This window comes from Branchiostoma lanceolatum, chromosome 7 (assembly GCF_035083965.1).
Source record: "Branchiostoma lanceolatum isolate klBraLanc5 chromosome 7, klBraLanc5.hap2, whole genome shotgun sequence".
Classification (NCBI taxonomy): Eukaryota; Metazoa; Chordata; class Leptocardii; order Amphioxiformes; family Branchiostomatidae; genus Branchiostoma; species Branchiostoma lanceolatum.
The window spans coordinates 246235-262849 of NC_089728.1; the positions used below are offsets into that span (position 1 = coordinate 246235).

General features: G+C 49.9%; 2 protein-coding genes across 2 annotated transcripts; both read right to left on the minus strand.

Moving 5' to 3' along the window:
- Positions 1-546: 546 nt before the first annotated feature.
- LOC136438286 (alpha-2C adrenergic receptor-like) lies at positions 547-6359 on the minus strand. Its single transcript, XM_066433049.1, has 6 exons — positions 5680-6359; positions 4923-5144; positions 4233-4345; positions 3846-3917; positions 1716-1947; positions 547-1522 (listed from the first exon to the last, which is right to left on the minus strand). The coding sequence occupies exons 1-6, from the start codon at positions 5998-6000 to the stop codon at positions 827-829; spliced, it is 1656 nt and encodes a 551-aa protein (XP_066289146.1). The 5' UTR covers positions 6001-6359; the 3' UTR covers positions 547-826.
- A 4432-nt stretch (positions 6360-10791) lies between these two features.
- On the minus strand, positions 10792-15194 carry LOC136438461 (zinc finger protein 665-like). The gene is made up of 4 exons (XM_066433258.1): positions 14436-15194; positions 13756-13895; positions 13357-13524; positions 10792-13024 (listed from the first exon to the last, which is right to left on the minus strand). The coding sequence occupies exons 1-4, from the start codon at positions 14550-14552 to the stop codon at positions 11497-11499; spliced, it is 1953 nt and encodes a 650-aa protein (XP_066289355.1). The 5' UTR covers positions 14553-15194; the 3' UTR covers positions 10792-11496.
- Between the last annotated feature and the right edge of the window lie 1421 nt (positions 15195-16615).

Genomic DNA, 16615 nt, shown 5'->3' on the forward strand with positions numbered 1-16615 from the left:
TCAACTAGGAGATATCAATACAGGATACAGTACAGCCCTGTACAGACGTCTCACTCTGCATGATTTTGCGTGCAAACCTCTGGCAGGTCCTTTGGTCCGGCCGCGGCTGCCGTATTAGAACACCTTGGTCTGTCTGTCTTTTGCATACTCTGTACTCACGCTAATGTACTCTATCTGTAGGCTAGTTGCGGCCGATCTTGAAGAGTTTTACCAGCCTGGCCCTTAAGTCTTCAGAAGAACTGTGCAGACTAGTTCCGGCTGCACATAAAGAAGCACTGTGACAGTTATGTATAGACTAGTTCGGTCCACACTTGAGAGCTTTACCAGCCTGATGTGCCTTAAGTCTTCAGAAGAACTGTGCAGACTAGTTCCGGCTGCACTTGAAGAGTTTTACCAGCCTATCATTACAGAAATATCATACAGTACAGTCCTGTTCAGACGTCTCAGCCCGAAGGGTTTGGTGTGCAAACCTCTCTCAGGTCGATCCAAGAATCCGGCCTTCTGTCTTTCTGTCTTTTGCGTATTCTGTGCCCGGAGCCTTATGTAGTCTGTGGTTTAGTTGCGGCTGCTCTTGAAGAGTACTGTCAGTATGTCACTATCTCTGAAGTCTTCACATGCTCTGAAGACTAGCTCCGGCCACGCTTGAAAAGTTTTGTCAACCTGGCCCTTAAGTCTTTAAAAGAACCGTGCAGGCTAGTTTGGTCCACACTTGAGAGTTTTACCAGCCTGTCCCTTAAGTCTTCAGAAGAACTGTGCAGACTAGATCCGGCTGCACTTGAAGAGTTTAACCAGCCTGTCCCTTAAGTCTTCAGAAGAACTGTGCAGACTAGATCCGGCTGCACTTGAAGAGTTTTACCAGCCTGTCTCTGAAGTCCTTCTGCACGAAGGTGTAGATGATGGGGTTGGCGGCGTTGTTGATGAAGTAGAAGTTGGAGAAGAAGACGACTGTTCTCTTAACGGCCTCGGGCTGGAGCAGCAGCCAGCTCGGCTTGTCGACGTCATACAGACTGATGACCCAGTAGGGCAGCCATGACAGGATGAACACTGACGTCACCAGCAGGAGCAGCTTGGCCACCCGGTACTGCCGCTGCACGGTGGACAGGCGGGTCTTTTTGAGCCAGCGGGCGGGGTGGGAGGGGGGCGACCTTGGCCAGGCAGGGTCGGGATGAGAAGGGGGTAACCTTGTCCTGTCAGGGTCGGGATGGGAGGGGGGCGACCTTGCCCTGTCAGCGTCAGGGTGGGAGGGGGTTGACCTTGTCCGGGCAAGGTTGGGATGAGAGGTTGTGGGTGGGGAGGCCCGCGAATGCTCCTTTCCCTCCTCCTGGTCAGGTTTCTGCGATGTTTCCAGGTTCTCGGGGTGGCGGTTGTCCGTGTGCGGCGCCTGGTGGTCTGTGGTTTGGATGCTGAGTCCGGAAGGGGTCGGGATGCCGGCACCCGGGTGGGGCAGGCGGCGCTGCAGGGCCGCCCAGACCGACGCGCCCTGCGGCAGCGGATGCACCAGGTCCATCACGTGCTTGTAAACCTGCAGAGCAAGGAACGTCTGAGTCAATCACTACAGACTGATATACATAAAGCACAGGTAGTCAAAGCACCAAGAACTTCCAAGTGCATTTACCTACGTCCTGGAAAACGACGTGTCAAATTGGGTCTTTGTTTCAAAGAACATACGGCCTGGAAAACACAGCAGAATTTCCCCACAGCTAAGACAAACTCACCAGCGCGTAGAGCACGGCCATGGCGAGGACGGAGGCGAAGAAGACGGCGGCGGTGGCGCCGAAGTAGATCCGTCCGTGCGTCACGCCGCCCACGCTGCTGCAGAAGCTGACGGTCTCGCAGGCCGGCCCCACGCGGATTCCCGGAACCTCGTCCTGCAGCAGCACCGCCGGGATGGACAGCAGGAAGCCCGCCAGCACGGTCAGCACGCAGACCAAGGGCACGGACCTGTTCCTGGAACATAACACAGCACGGTCAGCACGCAGACCAAGGGCACGCCTCTGTTCCTGGAACATAACACAGCACGGTCAGCACGCACACCAAGGGCACGCCTCTGTTCCTGGAACATAACACAGCACGGTCAGCACGTACACCAAGAGCACAGACCTGTTCCTGGAACATAACACAGCACGGTCAGCACGCAGACCAAGGGCACGGACCTGTTCCTGGAACATGATAACACAGCACCGTCAGCACGCAGACTAAGGGCACGGACCTGTTCCTGGAACATAACACAGCACCGTCAGCACGCAGACCAAGGGCACGGACCTGTTCCTGGAACATGATAACACAGCACCGTCAGCACGCAGACCAAGGGCACGGACCTGTTCCTGGAACATAACACAGCACCGTCAGCACGCAGACCAAGGGCACGGACCTGTTCCTGGAACATAACACAGCACGGTCAGCACGCACACCAAGGGCACGGACCTGTTCCTGGAACATAACACAGCACCGTCAGCACGCACACCAAGGGCACGGACCTGTTCCTGGAACATAACACAGCACCGTCAGCACGCAGACCAAGGACATGGACCTGTTCCTGGAACATAACACAGCACCGTCAGCACGCAAACCAAGGGCACGGACCTGTTCCTGGAACATAACACAGCACGGTTAGCACGCAGACCAAGGGCACGGACCTGTTCCTGGAACATAACACAGCACCGTCAGCACGCACACCAAGGGCACGGACCTGTTCCTGGAACATAACACAGCACCGTCAGCACGCACACCAAGGGCACGGACCTGTTCCTGGAACATAACACAGCACCGTCAGCACGCAGACCAAGGACATGGACCTGTTCCTGGAACATAACACAGCACCGTCAGCACGCAGACCAAGGGCACGGACCTGTTCCTGGAACATAACACAGCACGGTTAGCACGCAGACCAAGGGCACGGACCTGTTCCTGGAACATGATAACACAGCACCGTCAGCACGCACACCAAGGGCACGGACCTGTTCCTGGAACATAACACAGCACCGTCAGCACGCAGACCAAGGACATGGACCTGTTCCTGGAACATAACACAGCACCGTCAGCACGCAGACCAAGGGCACGGACCTGTTCCTGGAACATAACACAGCACGGTTAGCACGCAGACCAAGGGCACGGACCTGTTCCTGGAACATAACACAGCACCGTCAGCACGCAGACCAAGGGCACGGACCTGTTCCTGGAACATAACACAGCACCGTCAGCACGCACACCAAGGGCACGGACCTGTTCCTGGAACATAACACAGCACCGTCAGCACGCAGACCAAGGGCACGGACCTGTTCCTGGAACATAACACAGCACGGTTAGCACGCAGACCAAGGGCACGGACCTGTTCCTGGAACATAACACAGCACGGTTAGCACGCAGACCAAGGGCACGGACCTGTTCCTGGAACATAACATAGCACGGTCAGCACGCACACCAAGGGCACGGACCTGTTCCTGGAACATAACATAGCACCGTCAGCACGCAGACCAAGGGCACGGACCTGTTCCTGGAACATAACACAGCACGGTTAGCACGCAGACCAAGGGCACGGACCTGTTCCTGGAACATAACACAGCACCGTCAGCACGCAGACCAAGGGCACGGACCTGTTCCTGGAACATAACACAGCACCGTCAGCACGCAGACCAAGGGCACGGACCTGTTCCTGGAACATAACACAGCACCGTCAGCACGCAGACCAAGGGCACGGACCTGTTCCTGGAACATAACACAGCACGGTTAGCACGCAGACCAAGGGCACGGACCTGTTCCTGGAACATAACACAGCACGGTTAGCACGCAGACCAAGGGCACGGACCTGTTCCTGGAACATAACATAGCACGGTCAGCACGCACACCAAGGGCACGGACCTGTTCCTGGAACATAACATAGCACGGTCAGCACGCACACCAAGGGCACGGACCTGTTCCTGGAACATAACACAGCACCGTCAGCATGGAGACCAAGGGCACAGACCTGTTCCTGGAATATAAGTAGACCACATAACACAGCACCGTCAGCACGCACACGGTTCCTGGAACGTACCCTGCAAAGCACGGTCAGCACGCGGACTACAGGCACGCTTGTGTTCCTGGATTATAGCACAGTGCGGACGGCAGACTTCTGTTCCTGGAAAGTACACAAGCACGCTACTGTTCCAATTCCTGGAACATAACACAGCAGCAACATAACACAAAAAGCAGGCATGGCTTTTATCGATTATACAGTTCTATAGCAGACTTACTTGGCGACGCGGTAGCTGACAGGTCTCGCCACAGCGCGGTAGCGGTCCACTGCGATGGCGGTCAGCAGGAACACGGAGCTCAGCAGGCTGGCCAGCGTAAAGTACGGACTCGACTGCGGAGGGAGTGACAAGAAGACTTTCTGACGATTCGTTCAAAATTTTCAGGGACAAGGTTTTGTAAACAGCGCCCAGACTGGCTTGTCAGTAGCCCAGCTACTGCTCTTTGGCCCAGACTTTGATTAATCAATTGAAACATACAATGACTGTTTTATGAACCTTAGATTTACAACCTTAGAAGAAACTAGCAAGGGGGTATATTTTTGGCCACAAAACGCTTCTAAAAGCCTGCTGTACATCTGTGGCCGGGTTGTTCAGACGAGCAGATTTGACGCTTTATCCAGGCAAATCATGAGGGAGAATCGTGACGGTTTCGACCTGGGGACTGCGCGAAACCGACACGACTTTGCCCCTAAACGTCTGCTTGTAGATGATAACGCAGCTATTTAAAGAACGGTTAAGGTTCGTTTGGGACCGGATTGTGGATGCCGTTCCCTGTAACATGATGTAAATACTTTTCGTTCGAGAACGCATCTGTGAAACAGTCAGAATTGCCTTGAGGTACGTGACAGGTAAAAAAAGTATTTCTATTCGGCTTAGGGGGATGTTTGGATGTTAACAACGGCCTCCTACCTTACACCACATCGTGCTGGTGTAGGTCACGTGTTGCATCTCCACCATCTTCAGGGGAATCTTCAGGGCGCAGATGAAGAGGTCAACCACGGCCAAGGTCAGAACAAAGATGGCGGCCGAGGACTTGTCCTTCCGCCGGGCGTTCACCAGGATGACCAGCAGGTTTCCCGTGGTGCCTAGCGCGCAGACCACGCCCAGGAACACGATCACGTGCAGTTTGTCCTGAGGTAAAAAAAAGTAAAACAGTCATCGTCAACTGAGGTGAAGCATGTTGGTTTTTCAAGTAGCTAGTGGTCCTGAGGACAGAAGATATTTTGTGTAATCTATCAGCTTAACAACCAGTGCGCTCATGCATGTATCTCAAATGGCAAAACATTTGACTAACAGCGCCGTCATATCGGTCGTAGGCCGTCGTGCAGTTCAGTTTGTTTTGTAGACGTTTTAATCGTATGTGACAGAACCAGCTATCGTAAAGGATCCAAGGTATCCCTTTGCGTAACAAGAAAGCTGGATTTTAAATGACACATTCACGATTGTCCCAAGAATGCCCTCAGTTTGCGATCGTACGGCCGTGCCCTAATATCTGCTGACTAAGAATGATTTACGTTTTGAAGCCACCAGGGTTAACTACGGGTTAGCTACATTACAGAGGTTTGGCCCTGGTAAGCAATGGGAGTAAGGTCAACAACTCTGATCACAATACAGGTCCTAAGCCAATGTTAGAGTGTAGCATGAACTAAACCATGACGTCACGTACCTCTGCAAAGGACGAGTCCACGAACGCGTTGACCACATCCTGCCCGAAGGAGATGCACTCGTCGCCAGCGGCCGTGGGGCCGGCGGTGGAACCGTTCACGGCCCAACTCGTGTTGAGACCGGCGGTAGAACCGTTCACGGCCCAACTCGTGTCGAGACCGGCGGTGGAACCGTTCACGGCCCAACTCGTGTTGAGACCGGCGGTAGAACCGTTCACGGCCCAACTCGTGTTGAGACCGGCGGTGGAACCGTTCACGGCCCAACTCGTGTTGAGACCGGCGGTAGAACCGTTGCCTGTCCAACTCGTGTTCAAGACTGACATTTCTTACCGCGCGCTGCTGGTGTTGAGGGAAGGACACACTTCAAAGCTGCCGAGGTGACCAGGTAGCGTCACAGGTGAGGGCGTCGTCACAACCGCCGCACGACGGGTTTACGACAGCAAGTTGGGGGCATTCCTGGAACAGTCGCGGACGCGTCGTGCACAATTCGGCTGTCGTACAACTGAAAAGTATCACAAGGATCCATCCACAGCTTCTCGAGTTATGCTCACAACAGACAGACGGCACCGAAAACATAACCTTCGTGGCGAAGGTAATGAGGTCGTGGATCCTTGTCGGTGGTCGATTCTGCCATAGCCCCGCTGACAGTCCTACGTTGAAATGAAATCGTACCGCACAATTGTGACCGTGCCTTTAGACTTTAAAAATCCAGCAGGCACATGCAGAACTCCACATGTCCACATGTCCAACATCCAAAAACACCCGTGCTCAGCTGGACTCTGTTATTCCGTTAACGACAACAACAGTGTTATTATATCTCTTGAAGAATTCCACGGCAGTGACGAGGAGTCTAAAAACCTCCCCTTGTTTATAAGCGACGCCGCCCGCGACTCTGAAATCTCCAGGCTCCAATGACAGGAGCGACAACTGCTCGCGTCAGAGCTCCAGAAACGCGCTCCGTTATCAGACACGGCTCGGAAGTCCCGCTTCTGGCAGACAGCGAACCTAGACTAGCAAAACACGCAGAGCTTTTTGGGAAGCGCGCGGGGAGGTGGTAGTGATGACGTACACAGGGCGCACACCTGTCGTCGTGAGGCAACTAGTAAGGACGTCCTCTCCACAGCCCACAAGTATGTCCGTAAGAAACAACCCGAATCTTCCTTCACGCGACAGAGCGGTGTGCACGCTTTGTTATTCAGGCTTCAGCGTGACGGGTAGGATGCCTTTCCCAGGGCTCACTTTGCTACACAGATAGGGAGGCGTGTGGCAAATTGTGGCGACTTTTTATCGGCGACGCGTCCTCTTGTGGCGACTGATTTATACGGTAGCCAGAGGAGGGCTAGAGGTCACCAGGAAACCAACAAATCACAAGGGGGGCTGTGATCAGGAAGCGCTGATAACGGGAATCTCGGCTCTGGGGGTGCTACAATAAGTGAAGAAATGACAGAAAAGGTGAAAGACAGAGTGACGAAAAAGATAACGGACAAAAATTAACTCTGAAAAAGATAAGAAACAAGAAGGAAATAATGAAGACAGAAAACATGAAAGGAATGAAGCGAGGTGTTGAGTTGACAAATGCTGACACGTAGGACCAGGAATGTGGATATTAAAAGTTTGCTGTACTGACGTCACCTTTAATAACACCTGTCCATGTGATTTACAGGTGTGTACGTAAGCGGCACACGTACCGACGGACGCGCGCACACCTGGCACGTCACGCAAGTTTACGACGTCGCCTCATTTGCACCGTGCAGCAATATTCACCAGGCTGTATTATTTCAGCCAGTAGGTACCCATATATAACAATAACAATAAACAGCCCCGAATCCACTAACATCACGCAAACAGTTACTCAAGTATCTGGATAGAATTTGGAAACGGCCAGACGTTTCAGAAAGCAGTGGATAATAGTCACCGGACGAGGAACTGAACTCACTAACCAAAACTCTAGCCCGGTTCACACACGCGATTCTTAGCTGAGTGTGCTTGGAAATGCGTGTGTAAACCCGGTTCACACTTGGAAATGCGCGTGTAAACCAGCCTGTGAATTGATGTTTTAATGAATGAACGCAGCATCCAGAATAACAAATTAGAAAATCACTAACATCAGTCATTGAAGTTTAGCCTTGTGATAAGTTGGTTGAAATGTTGCTTGGGAAGTCGTGATGTAGTTTCTACACCTGTTTACAACGGACCACCGGCTACAAATTACCGTAAGTAAGGTCAAAGTCACATCGGTATGGAAATGACCTTGACTTTAGTTACGGTAAACAAAACACCCAAACGTAAAAGAAATAGTCGTTAACATTTCTTGATATACACTTATGATATTTGTTCCCGCAAGCTGACATTAGGCGCGGTATTCTGTCAATCTGTGTTTCAGCGTCCTCTGATTTGTTTTCCTACCCTTGGAAACACTCTGGTAGCGCCTTCCGAGCCCAAGAGTCACTCGGACCGGGAGCGGGTTACTTGAGCACCTTTCTTGCCGCAACATCATCATTACCATCACCCGCGGGCCCACTGGGTCGGGGTTAAACGTCGCAGCACTTCAGTCCGCGGCATAAAATGTACTCAGTACAAACGTTACTCGGGCAACCGGACAAGTTTTAAAACCACAACATAAAAGGGAGCTGCTGAAACATGAAAGGCGGCTCGTCTCCCTTTTATCCCCAGGCGGTCTGTACGGCACTTACCGCGTAGTGCTGGAGGCAAATAGTCGGGAGGAAAGCACCGCGCTGCACTTCCGGTACCCCCGGGATTGGCAGGGAAACCGTCTCTCGCTGCTTTATTGACACTGAGATAATAAAATTGATCCCCTGAGTCACGTCCCCGCAAAGGTGTCGGCGTGGCGTAATGGTAGGGTGTTTGGCCCAGAATCCAGAGGTCCTGGGTTAGAGTCCCTCGACACGCCCCGACGTTGTGCCGTTGTCCTTACTTCACTCAGGTAAAATGAGTATTTAGCTTTGGTAAGAAATCTCCCTTGGATAGGACGTTAAATGGAGATCTGTTTAGCCTGGAATCCCGACCTATTTATAGCTGCCGGGTCTCTTCTCTCCCTCCGCAAAATAGAGGGAGAGAAGAGACCCGGCAGCTATAAATAGGTCGGGATTCCAGGCTAGATCTGATAGAATGGGTGGGTGAAATAAAAAGGCAATCCTGTGTTAGCTCTAAATGTCTTTAATGTACTAAATTAAATGTACACTTAAGGAGCTACAATGAATGAATGATGAATGATTTTATTGGTAAGGAACTCGCGGGCAAACACACCCGAATTACGTCCTTATTACATACAGTAGTCTATACATCACAATCTCATAAAACAATGACTCACAGTCCACTATATTGCACGATGTGACTGATCTAAAATATAGGGAAAAACAGTTACGCAGTTAAAATCTATACTTTAGCCTTGTTATACAGCCGTATTGCACAGTGGAGGAAGGAATTACTGAGCCTCTTAGTACCATCCTCGTTCACCAGGACCCTTCCGCTCCACGTTACATCGCTCGCAGAAAGGGCCCTGGTAACACGGGATGGCATCCATGGTTATTGCAGGTCGACGAGACTTGCTGATGAATAATTAATGAGCTAACCCTTATTTGGGACAAACGGCAGTTGTAGCTCATGAATAGTTAATGAGCTAACCCTTATTTGGGACAAACGGCAGTTGTAGCTCATGAATAATTAATGAGCTAGCCGTAATACGTAAGCTGATTGGTTGATAGCTTCCCAGCGTTCTTTGCGCGGTTGCTTCCGATGAGAGGAAGCAAACGGGTTTTAACCCCTCTGATTGGCTGAAGCTGTTTTGGTGGCGATATCGTAATAACCATGGATGCCATCCCGTGTTACCAGGGCCCTTTCTGCGAGCGATGTAACGTGGAGCGGAAGGGTCCTGGTGGACGAGGATGCTTAGTACGGGCTTTAGGAACACTTATTGCACTAGAGTTTCTGAGTCTGAGTCCGGTGGCCCCTGACCTCGTGGGAGGCACTAAGTCGTGCAGGGGATGGTCCTCCTGAAGCATGCGTTCAAGCAGGTGCACAGCTGCCTCCTCCCTCCTCGACTTCAGTGTTGGCCGATCGGGAACGGAACGCCTACCTCCAAGGGAAATAATGCGCAAGGCCCGGCGTTGGACCCTCTCGATAGCCAGTTCTTGCTCCTTCGAGCACCCGACCAGTAGCACATGGCCGTACTCGAGTAGTGCCTAGTGGTCTTACTAGAGTCATGTAGATCTGTACAAGGTCCGTGACACTGGTGCCTTGTTTAGTCAGCAGACGCAAATAATGCAGTCTACGCGAAGCTTTGCAGATCATGGAGGTAACCTGTTCGTTGAAGGTGAGGTCTTTGTCTATGAAAAAACCTAGTCCCTTTGCACAGTCCACAGATGGCACTGGTTGGCCTCCGAGAGTAATCGTGGGTGGGGTAGGGACAGATCTACTGAAACAGATCTGGAGAAGCAGGCTCTTTCCACCGTTCAGTGTCATCCTGTTGTCTTCTGCCCAGGAGTTGAGGTGAGAAGACTCGTCTTCAACAGTTGTGTCTTGGTCGGCTAAGGACACAGAGAGAGTCATAGACAGAGAAACGTCGTCGGCATAACCAACATTCATGGTGTCGTTATGAACAGTGGTGCGCGTGCTCATGAAGAGGAGGAACAGATACGGGGAAAGGACCCCTCCCTGTGGCACCCCCGACGTCAGGGTGAGCCAAGAGCTGGTCTCGCCGTCCACTACAACTCTCTGCCGGCGGTTCTGTAGGTAGCTGTGGATCCACCTTTGGCTTTGCATGTGAGGGCTAACGTGGATGTCAATCACGCGCTGTAAGAGCAAAGCGTGGTCTACGCGATCAAACGCTTTGCTCATGTCCGCAAAGATGGCTCTGACCAGGGTCGGCTTGTTTGAGTCCACTGCTGTCAGCCACGTCTGCACCATGCGAACCAGAGCCAGGGTCGTAGAGGAACCCTTAACGTAGGCGTACTGGTCCTTGACGACAGTCAGGATGGAAGGTAGTAGCCTTTTCAAGATGCTCCTCTCCAGAAGCTTTGCTAAGACTGAGAGGAGGGACACTGGTCTCATGTCACGAGCTTGAGACGCGCCGGCAAATCAACATACCAAGCCGGTTGGCATTTTAAACCACGAATTGTCAAATTTTAATTCATTTGTTTATCCTGTCAGACCTAACGCCAGCTAGATCATAATAGCAACAAAAATGCAAGATAGATAGGACTCTAGCAGTAACTCATCAGGAAAAAGCTGCATGATACAATTGTAGTAACATAACGAAGCGCGACACACATTTCCCTTTTATACGCAACTTTATTTAAGAGTCGTTTACTCCATGTACAATTTTAGCAGTACTTATCCTACCTCAATCTATCCACATCATTCAGTCACTTACGTATTTGAAAGTTAATGTTCACGTTGTCTACCTATCATTTTTTAAACATTTTTTGGGGGGAAAATAGCTGTTACATAGTAGTATAGTAATTTACTTCTGTATATGTATCTATGTATCTATATCTATCTCTCTATATACATATGTATTAGAAGAAGATTACTATACTATGTAACTCAGTTACACTAGTAACTAAATCACTCCACTACTATGTACTATATATCTATCTACTATGTACCAATGTCAGTAAATTAACTTTACACATAGAGAAACTGAATCTGTACTTTCAAAGTTGCTTCAAGCAACTGCAATAAACAAAGATCTTGCTAGGGGGCGATAGTGCCATTCAGGTACCAAGTATATTACAATAAGTAGTATGAGACTTGTGAGCTGCCTTGTATCCGCACTCATTTTCTCTCATAGCCATAGGCTAGGGTTTCCCTCTAGTGTGTTTGGCTAGATGTTGGTTCAAAGAGGTTTGCTGTGCAGCAGAATAGTCGCACTGGTCACACTTGTAGGGCTTTTCTCCTGTATGAGTTCTCATATGTTGGGATATGTGAATCTTTTGAGCTGCCCTGTATCCACACTCCCCACACTTGTACGGTTTCTGTCCTGTGTGCTTTGTCAGATGACAGTCAAGTCCAGCTTTGGTTGCAGACGAATAGTCGCACTGGTCACACTTGTGTGGTTTTTCCCCAGTATGTGTTTTCATGTGTAGGGATAAGGCATACTTTTTAATTGCCCTGTACCCACACTGGTCACATATGTAGGGTCTTTCTCCTGTGTGAGTTCTCAAGTGTCGAGATAAGTTGGTCTTGTGAGCTGTCCTGTATCCGCACTCTCCACACATGTAAGGCTTGTCTGCTGTATGAATCCTCATATGTTGGGATAACTGAGACTTTCTAGCTGCCATGTACCCACACTGTCCACACGTGTAGGGTTTCTCTCCGGTGTGGGTTCTCATATGTTGGGATAAGTGAGACTTTCTAGCTGCCATGTACCCACACTGCCCACACGTGTAGGGTTTCTCTCCGGTGTGGGTTCTCATATGTTGGGATAAGTGAGACTTTCTAGCTGCCATGTACCCACACTGCCCACACGTGTAGGGTTTCTCTCCGGTGTGGGTTCTCATATGTTGGGATAAGTGAGACTTTCTAGCTGCCATGTACCCACACTGCCCACACGTGTAGGGTTTCTCTCCGGTGTGGGTTCTCATATGTTGGGATAAGTTACTCCTGTGAGCTGCCCTGTACCCGCACTCACTGCATTTGTAGGGTTTCCTGCCTGAGTGTTCTGCTAGATGTTGGTCCAAAGTAGATTTCTGTGCAGCAGAATAGTCGCACTGGTCACACTTGTAGGGCTTTTCTCCGGTATGGGTTCTCATATGTCGGGATAAGGTAGACTTGTCAGCCGTCCTGTACCCACACTCCCCACACATGTAAGGTTTCTCTCCTGAGTGATTTGCTAGATGACAGTCCAGTCCAGCTTTAGTTGCAGAAGAATAGTCACACTGGTCACACTTGTATGACTTTTCCGCAGGATGTGTTTTCATGTGTTCGGATAAATGATACTTTTGAACTGCCTTGTAGCCACACTCCCCACACATGTAGGGTTTCCCTGCTGTGTGAGTTTTCATATGTCGGGATAAGTTCGACTTGTCAGCTGTCCTGTACCCACACTCCCCACACATGTAAGGTTTCTGTCCTGAGTGACTTGCTACATGTTGGTCTAAAGTGGATTTACGTGGTGCAGAATAGTCGTACTGGTCACATGTGTACGGCCTTTCTCCAGAGTGGGTTCTCATGTGTCGGGATAGGCTAGACTTTCGAACCGTCCAGTATCCGCACTCATCACAGCCGTACGGTTTGTCACCAGAGTGTTCTTCATGTTTGCATGAACTTGAGTCCTGTGCAGCTGTAGTATCGCCCGTCTCGTTCCCAGGGTATTCCATCTTTACACTATGTGAAGAACAAAGATAGTAATGAAAGGTTAGAGTCTTAAGCTGACGAGGGATTGGAAAAGCTGTACCTCAATTTCTCTGAAGAGCAACACATTTTTGAGTGCCTGCCTAACATGCCTTTGTGGCTTTAGATTAAGAACAACAGTGACTCGAACCTTACAGCCCTATGACCGGACCTTGTCATATTGAGATGACCAGAGCGGTGAAACGTTGAAATTATACTCTAGATTGACACTTTAGAGGTCGGACACCCCTGCCGATGTACGTTTTTCATGGACGCAAATACTTTCTTCCATGAATACCATGTATGAGAGTGGCAAGTGTAGTTACCGGTCTGTGGCCTTCAGATGGGAGCTCCCTCTCCGTACCACATTCCTGATGACCTCAGAACTCCCAGGATCCTCCTTGATCAGGGGGTGTTCCAAGATGGCTGCCATGTCGTCTGAGGTCAGAAGCTTGAAGCGGATGTGAGGGAGGATGCTGGGTAGGTGGTGCTGTCTGTAGGATGTAGAGTAGAGGGGGATTAAGGATCATTTGTTTACATCACTACAGAAAATTCTGGAATGTTGAATCATGTTTGTTTATTTGTTTGTTTTAATGGGACCTAACTGGCCAAAAAAAAACACCTACTAGTATATAGGACTGTCATCAATAGACTTAGTCATCCAATGTCAACATGCCAGCAAACCAGACAAATGGAAGACACCAAAACACAATAATGACACCCACCTGTCCTCCCTGCTGTGCTGCACCCATCTCACCACAGCCTCCCACACTGTTGTCTCCTCTTTAACATCCAGCTCATCGTGGCTGATGACCTCAGTCAGCTGATCCACACTCAGGCTGCAGAACTCCTCGCTGGACGCGACCTATGGAAGTACAGAGTACATGTACAAAGGTACTGCAGAAATATGTGTCTTACTTTTGTTCTGAGATACAAGACATTACATGTGTGTATGATAATGTGCAAATCAAAAATAGCAAGCAAATGTTCTGCATTTCCATCTATATAGCCGGTATAACCACCATTCAGCATAGCAGACCAGCTTCACGCAGCGCAGCAGTAGCTGGTTATATTACACCGAACCACCTGTTGCCCCCCTCTCACTGGACCCGCGACACGTTGGCGAACTCGCCGCGACCGAGTGATTTGACACAGCGCTAAACGAATGTCATCGTTAAAAACGGATCTTTTTACGCTTTATGTGATTTTTTTTTGCATTTCTAGTCAATCCAGGACGCAGCGAGGTCGCCAACGCGTCGCGGGTCCAGTGAGAGGGGGGGGGGGGGCTTAAACCTTTTAACTTTTCTGCTGGGTCTATTTTCCCCAATTACATACCTCACTGCTGGCTTCATTTTATACAAGATTGTTATTTGGGACAATTGCCGAACCCATTATGAAGACTAACCTCAGTAAAGTGCCTGGCGATCCACACCTGACAACGGTTCACGACAATGTCCACAGAGAAGACATCCGCAAACTTGTACAGGTCCACACAGGTGGAGCGCTCCACGTTTTTGGCCATGTAGCTGCTGCAGGTGTCTCTCACAAAGTCCAGTTGGAGGAGGTCGGCTGCCTGGTACAGGGGCTGCACGTTGTCTAGAGACACATGGAGGGTTCCCGAGTAGATGTAACTCAGGATCTCCCCAAACACGCCTGCGTCCAAACCCTGCAGAAGAATATGGCGCCACAATATACAAATTTTACCCCAAATGGAAAAGACTGGACATGTGCCAACTTAGAACGAGAAAAACAGCAATGGCTCTGCACATCTCCTGCCACACATACATGACGGGGAAACGTCCTGCGTCAAATATGTTATGACGTAATATCATGACGTAATGTCACGTGGAACCCATCCGCCATCTTGGCCTGTCCTGTAGTGTTTGAGCTCCAAGTGAAGTTGTGTTCATCTGCGCATATCTCCGTCTCGGATCTTCACTCGTGTTCATAGCTGACGCTGACCGTGGTAAAAGTTCATGGTGGGGAAACGGCTAGAGGTCTCTCTCTGCCATTCGATCAGCATGCATATTCAAGAAGCTAATTTCCTGTAGAAAACAAGTATATCTAACAGCTTACAAAACAGAATGAAATGTTCAGTGAATTCCGAAAACATGACATCAAAACAGCACATAGATCAGTTAGACTTTTTGTAATTTACCCGTTTGTTCCATTAACATGTAACCCTAACATAACGTCAACCCTACCTGTAAAACAACCGTCTTCTGACGACTTTCCGCTGTGTCACTTGTAAACATGGCCCTGAAGTAGGGGCTGGCCGCGCACAGGACAAGCCGATGGCAGGGAAACCGCCGGCCCTCGACTTCAATGACGACATCCTGCAGTACCCCAGCCTCCTGTAAGTCGCCCACAGCTTCAAGAAACCCGTGCAGATAGCTCTTGTCTCGGTGGGAACGAGGACGAACTGAGTTGTCCTTGCGTTCTTGGTCCGCCATGATGATGATAGTGATGCTGTACCTATCCGGGGGGACCATAAAATTACATTGATTGCCCACATAATGTAGCGTTATACTGTCAAGAACTGATATCGATGTCTGTATGTGTTTTACGTGCCGTTGACGAGAGTGTAGCTTTGGTGGTAAAAATAATCCCAACAATTCATAATAAGGAGTTCTCGTATTGAAGTCACTGGAGCGCTGAAAGATTGCTGATAAGCGCGGGAAGACCGCCAATAAGCGCTTTCACACTTTACAATGCCGCCAAAAACACCCCTAAAACAGTGGGCAGGACCCAACATCTGCTTGGAGATTATAAGCCCATTCGTAATTCCGACTACGCATGTGCAGTGTCAAAGGTAAAGGCCCCTGAGACGTAAACAAAACCTGACTGGGCGTTGTTATGCAAATCTAGACAATGTCGAGACGAGGACTGTTTAGATGCCAGGGGCCTTCATCTTTGACACTGCACATACGTAGTCGGAAATACGATTGGGCTTATAAGCTAGTTCGGATTTGCTACTACGCATGTGCAGTGTCAAAGGTGAAGGCCCCCGCGACGGAAACAGTGCTCGCCTCGACATTGTCTCGATTTGCATAACAATGCCCAGACGGGTCTTGTTTTCGTCGCGGTGGCCTTCACCTTTGACACTGCACATGCGTAGTAGCAACTCTGAACTAGCTTATTCTCCAAGAAGAGGTTTCGGTCGAGTAGGGTAGGAGTGTCCAGTTTTTTACGTCGCACTCCATTCTGAAAGGATAGCCCCGCCCTTATGCGTTATCTCGCAGAGGTGAAGGGAGAGCGACGTAAAAAATCCCGGACACTACCCTACTCGACCGAAACGCCTGCTTGGAGAATAGGGCTGTGAGTCCTGCATGCATAATCTATATCTATATATAGTACTGGGCAAAACCCGGTGTGGGTGTCGCGCCAAGGGTGCACGCCTAAGGCGGCCGGTAGTGGTGCTCCACCAAAAAAAAGTGCAGAATTTAAACTAAACTAACAGTAATAAACATGAACAATATAATATAGAGAAAAAAAAGTGCAGTTATAATAACCTCGAGCGTTGTTCAAATACACCAGACGAAAAGGACTCCACCGTAGTTCTCGGTGAGACGAACTTCTACACTA

Excerpts from the sequence above, each read along its gene's own strand:
- LOC136438286 (XM_066433049.1), bottom strand. The coding sequence starts at position 6,000 with ATGTCAGTCTTGAACACGAGTTGGACAGGCAACGGTTCTACCGCCGGT. Across the intron at positions 1,948-3,845 it reads GGAACAGGTCCGTGCCCTTG|GAACAGGTCCGTGCCCTTGG; the intron begins GTGTGCGTGCTG and ends GTTATGTTCCAG. Across the intron at positions 1,523-1,715 it reads TGGCCGTGCTCTACGCGCTG|GTTTACAAGCACGTGATGGA; the intron begins GTGAGTTTGTCT and ends CTTGCTCTGCAG.
- LOC136438461 (XM_066433258.1), bottom strand. The coding sequence starts at position 14,552 with ATGGCCAAAAACGTGGAGCGCTCCACCTGTGTGGACCTGTACAAGTTT. Across the intron at positions 13,896-14,435 it reads TCGCCAGGCACTTTACTGAG|GTCGCGTCCAGCGAGGAGTT; the intron begins GTTAGTCTTCAT and ends GTACTTCCATAG. Across the intron at positions 13,025-13,356 it reads CATCTGAAGGCCACAGACCG|TGTAAAGATGGAATACCCTG; the intron begins GTAACTACACTT and ends TTCTTCACATAG.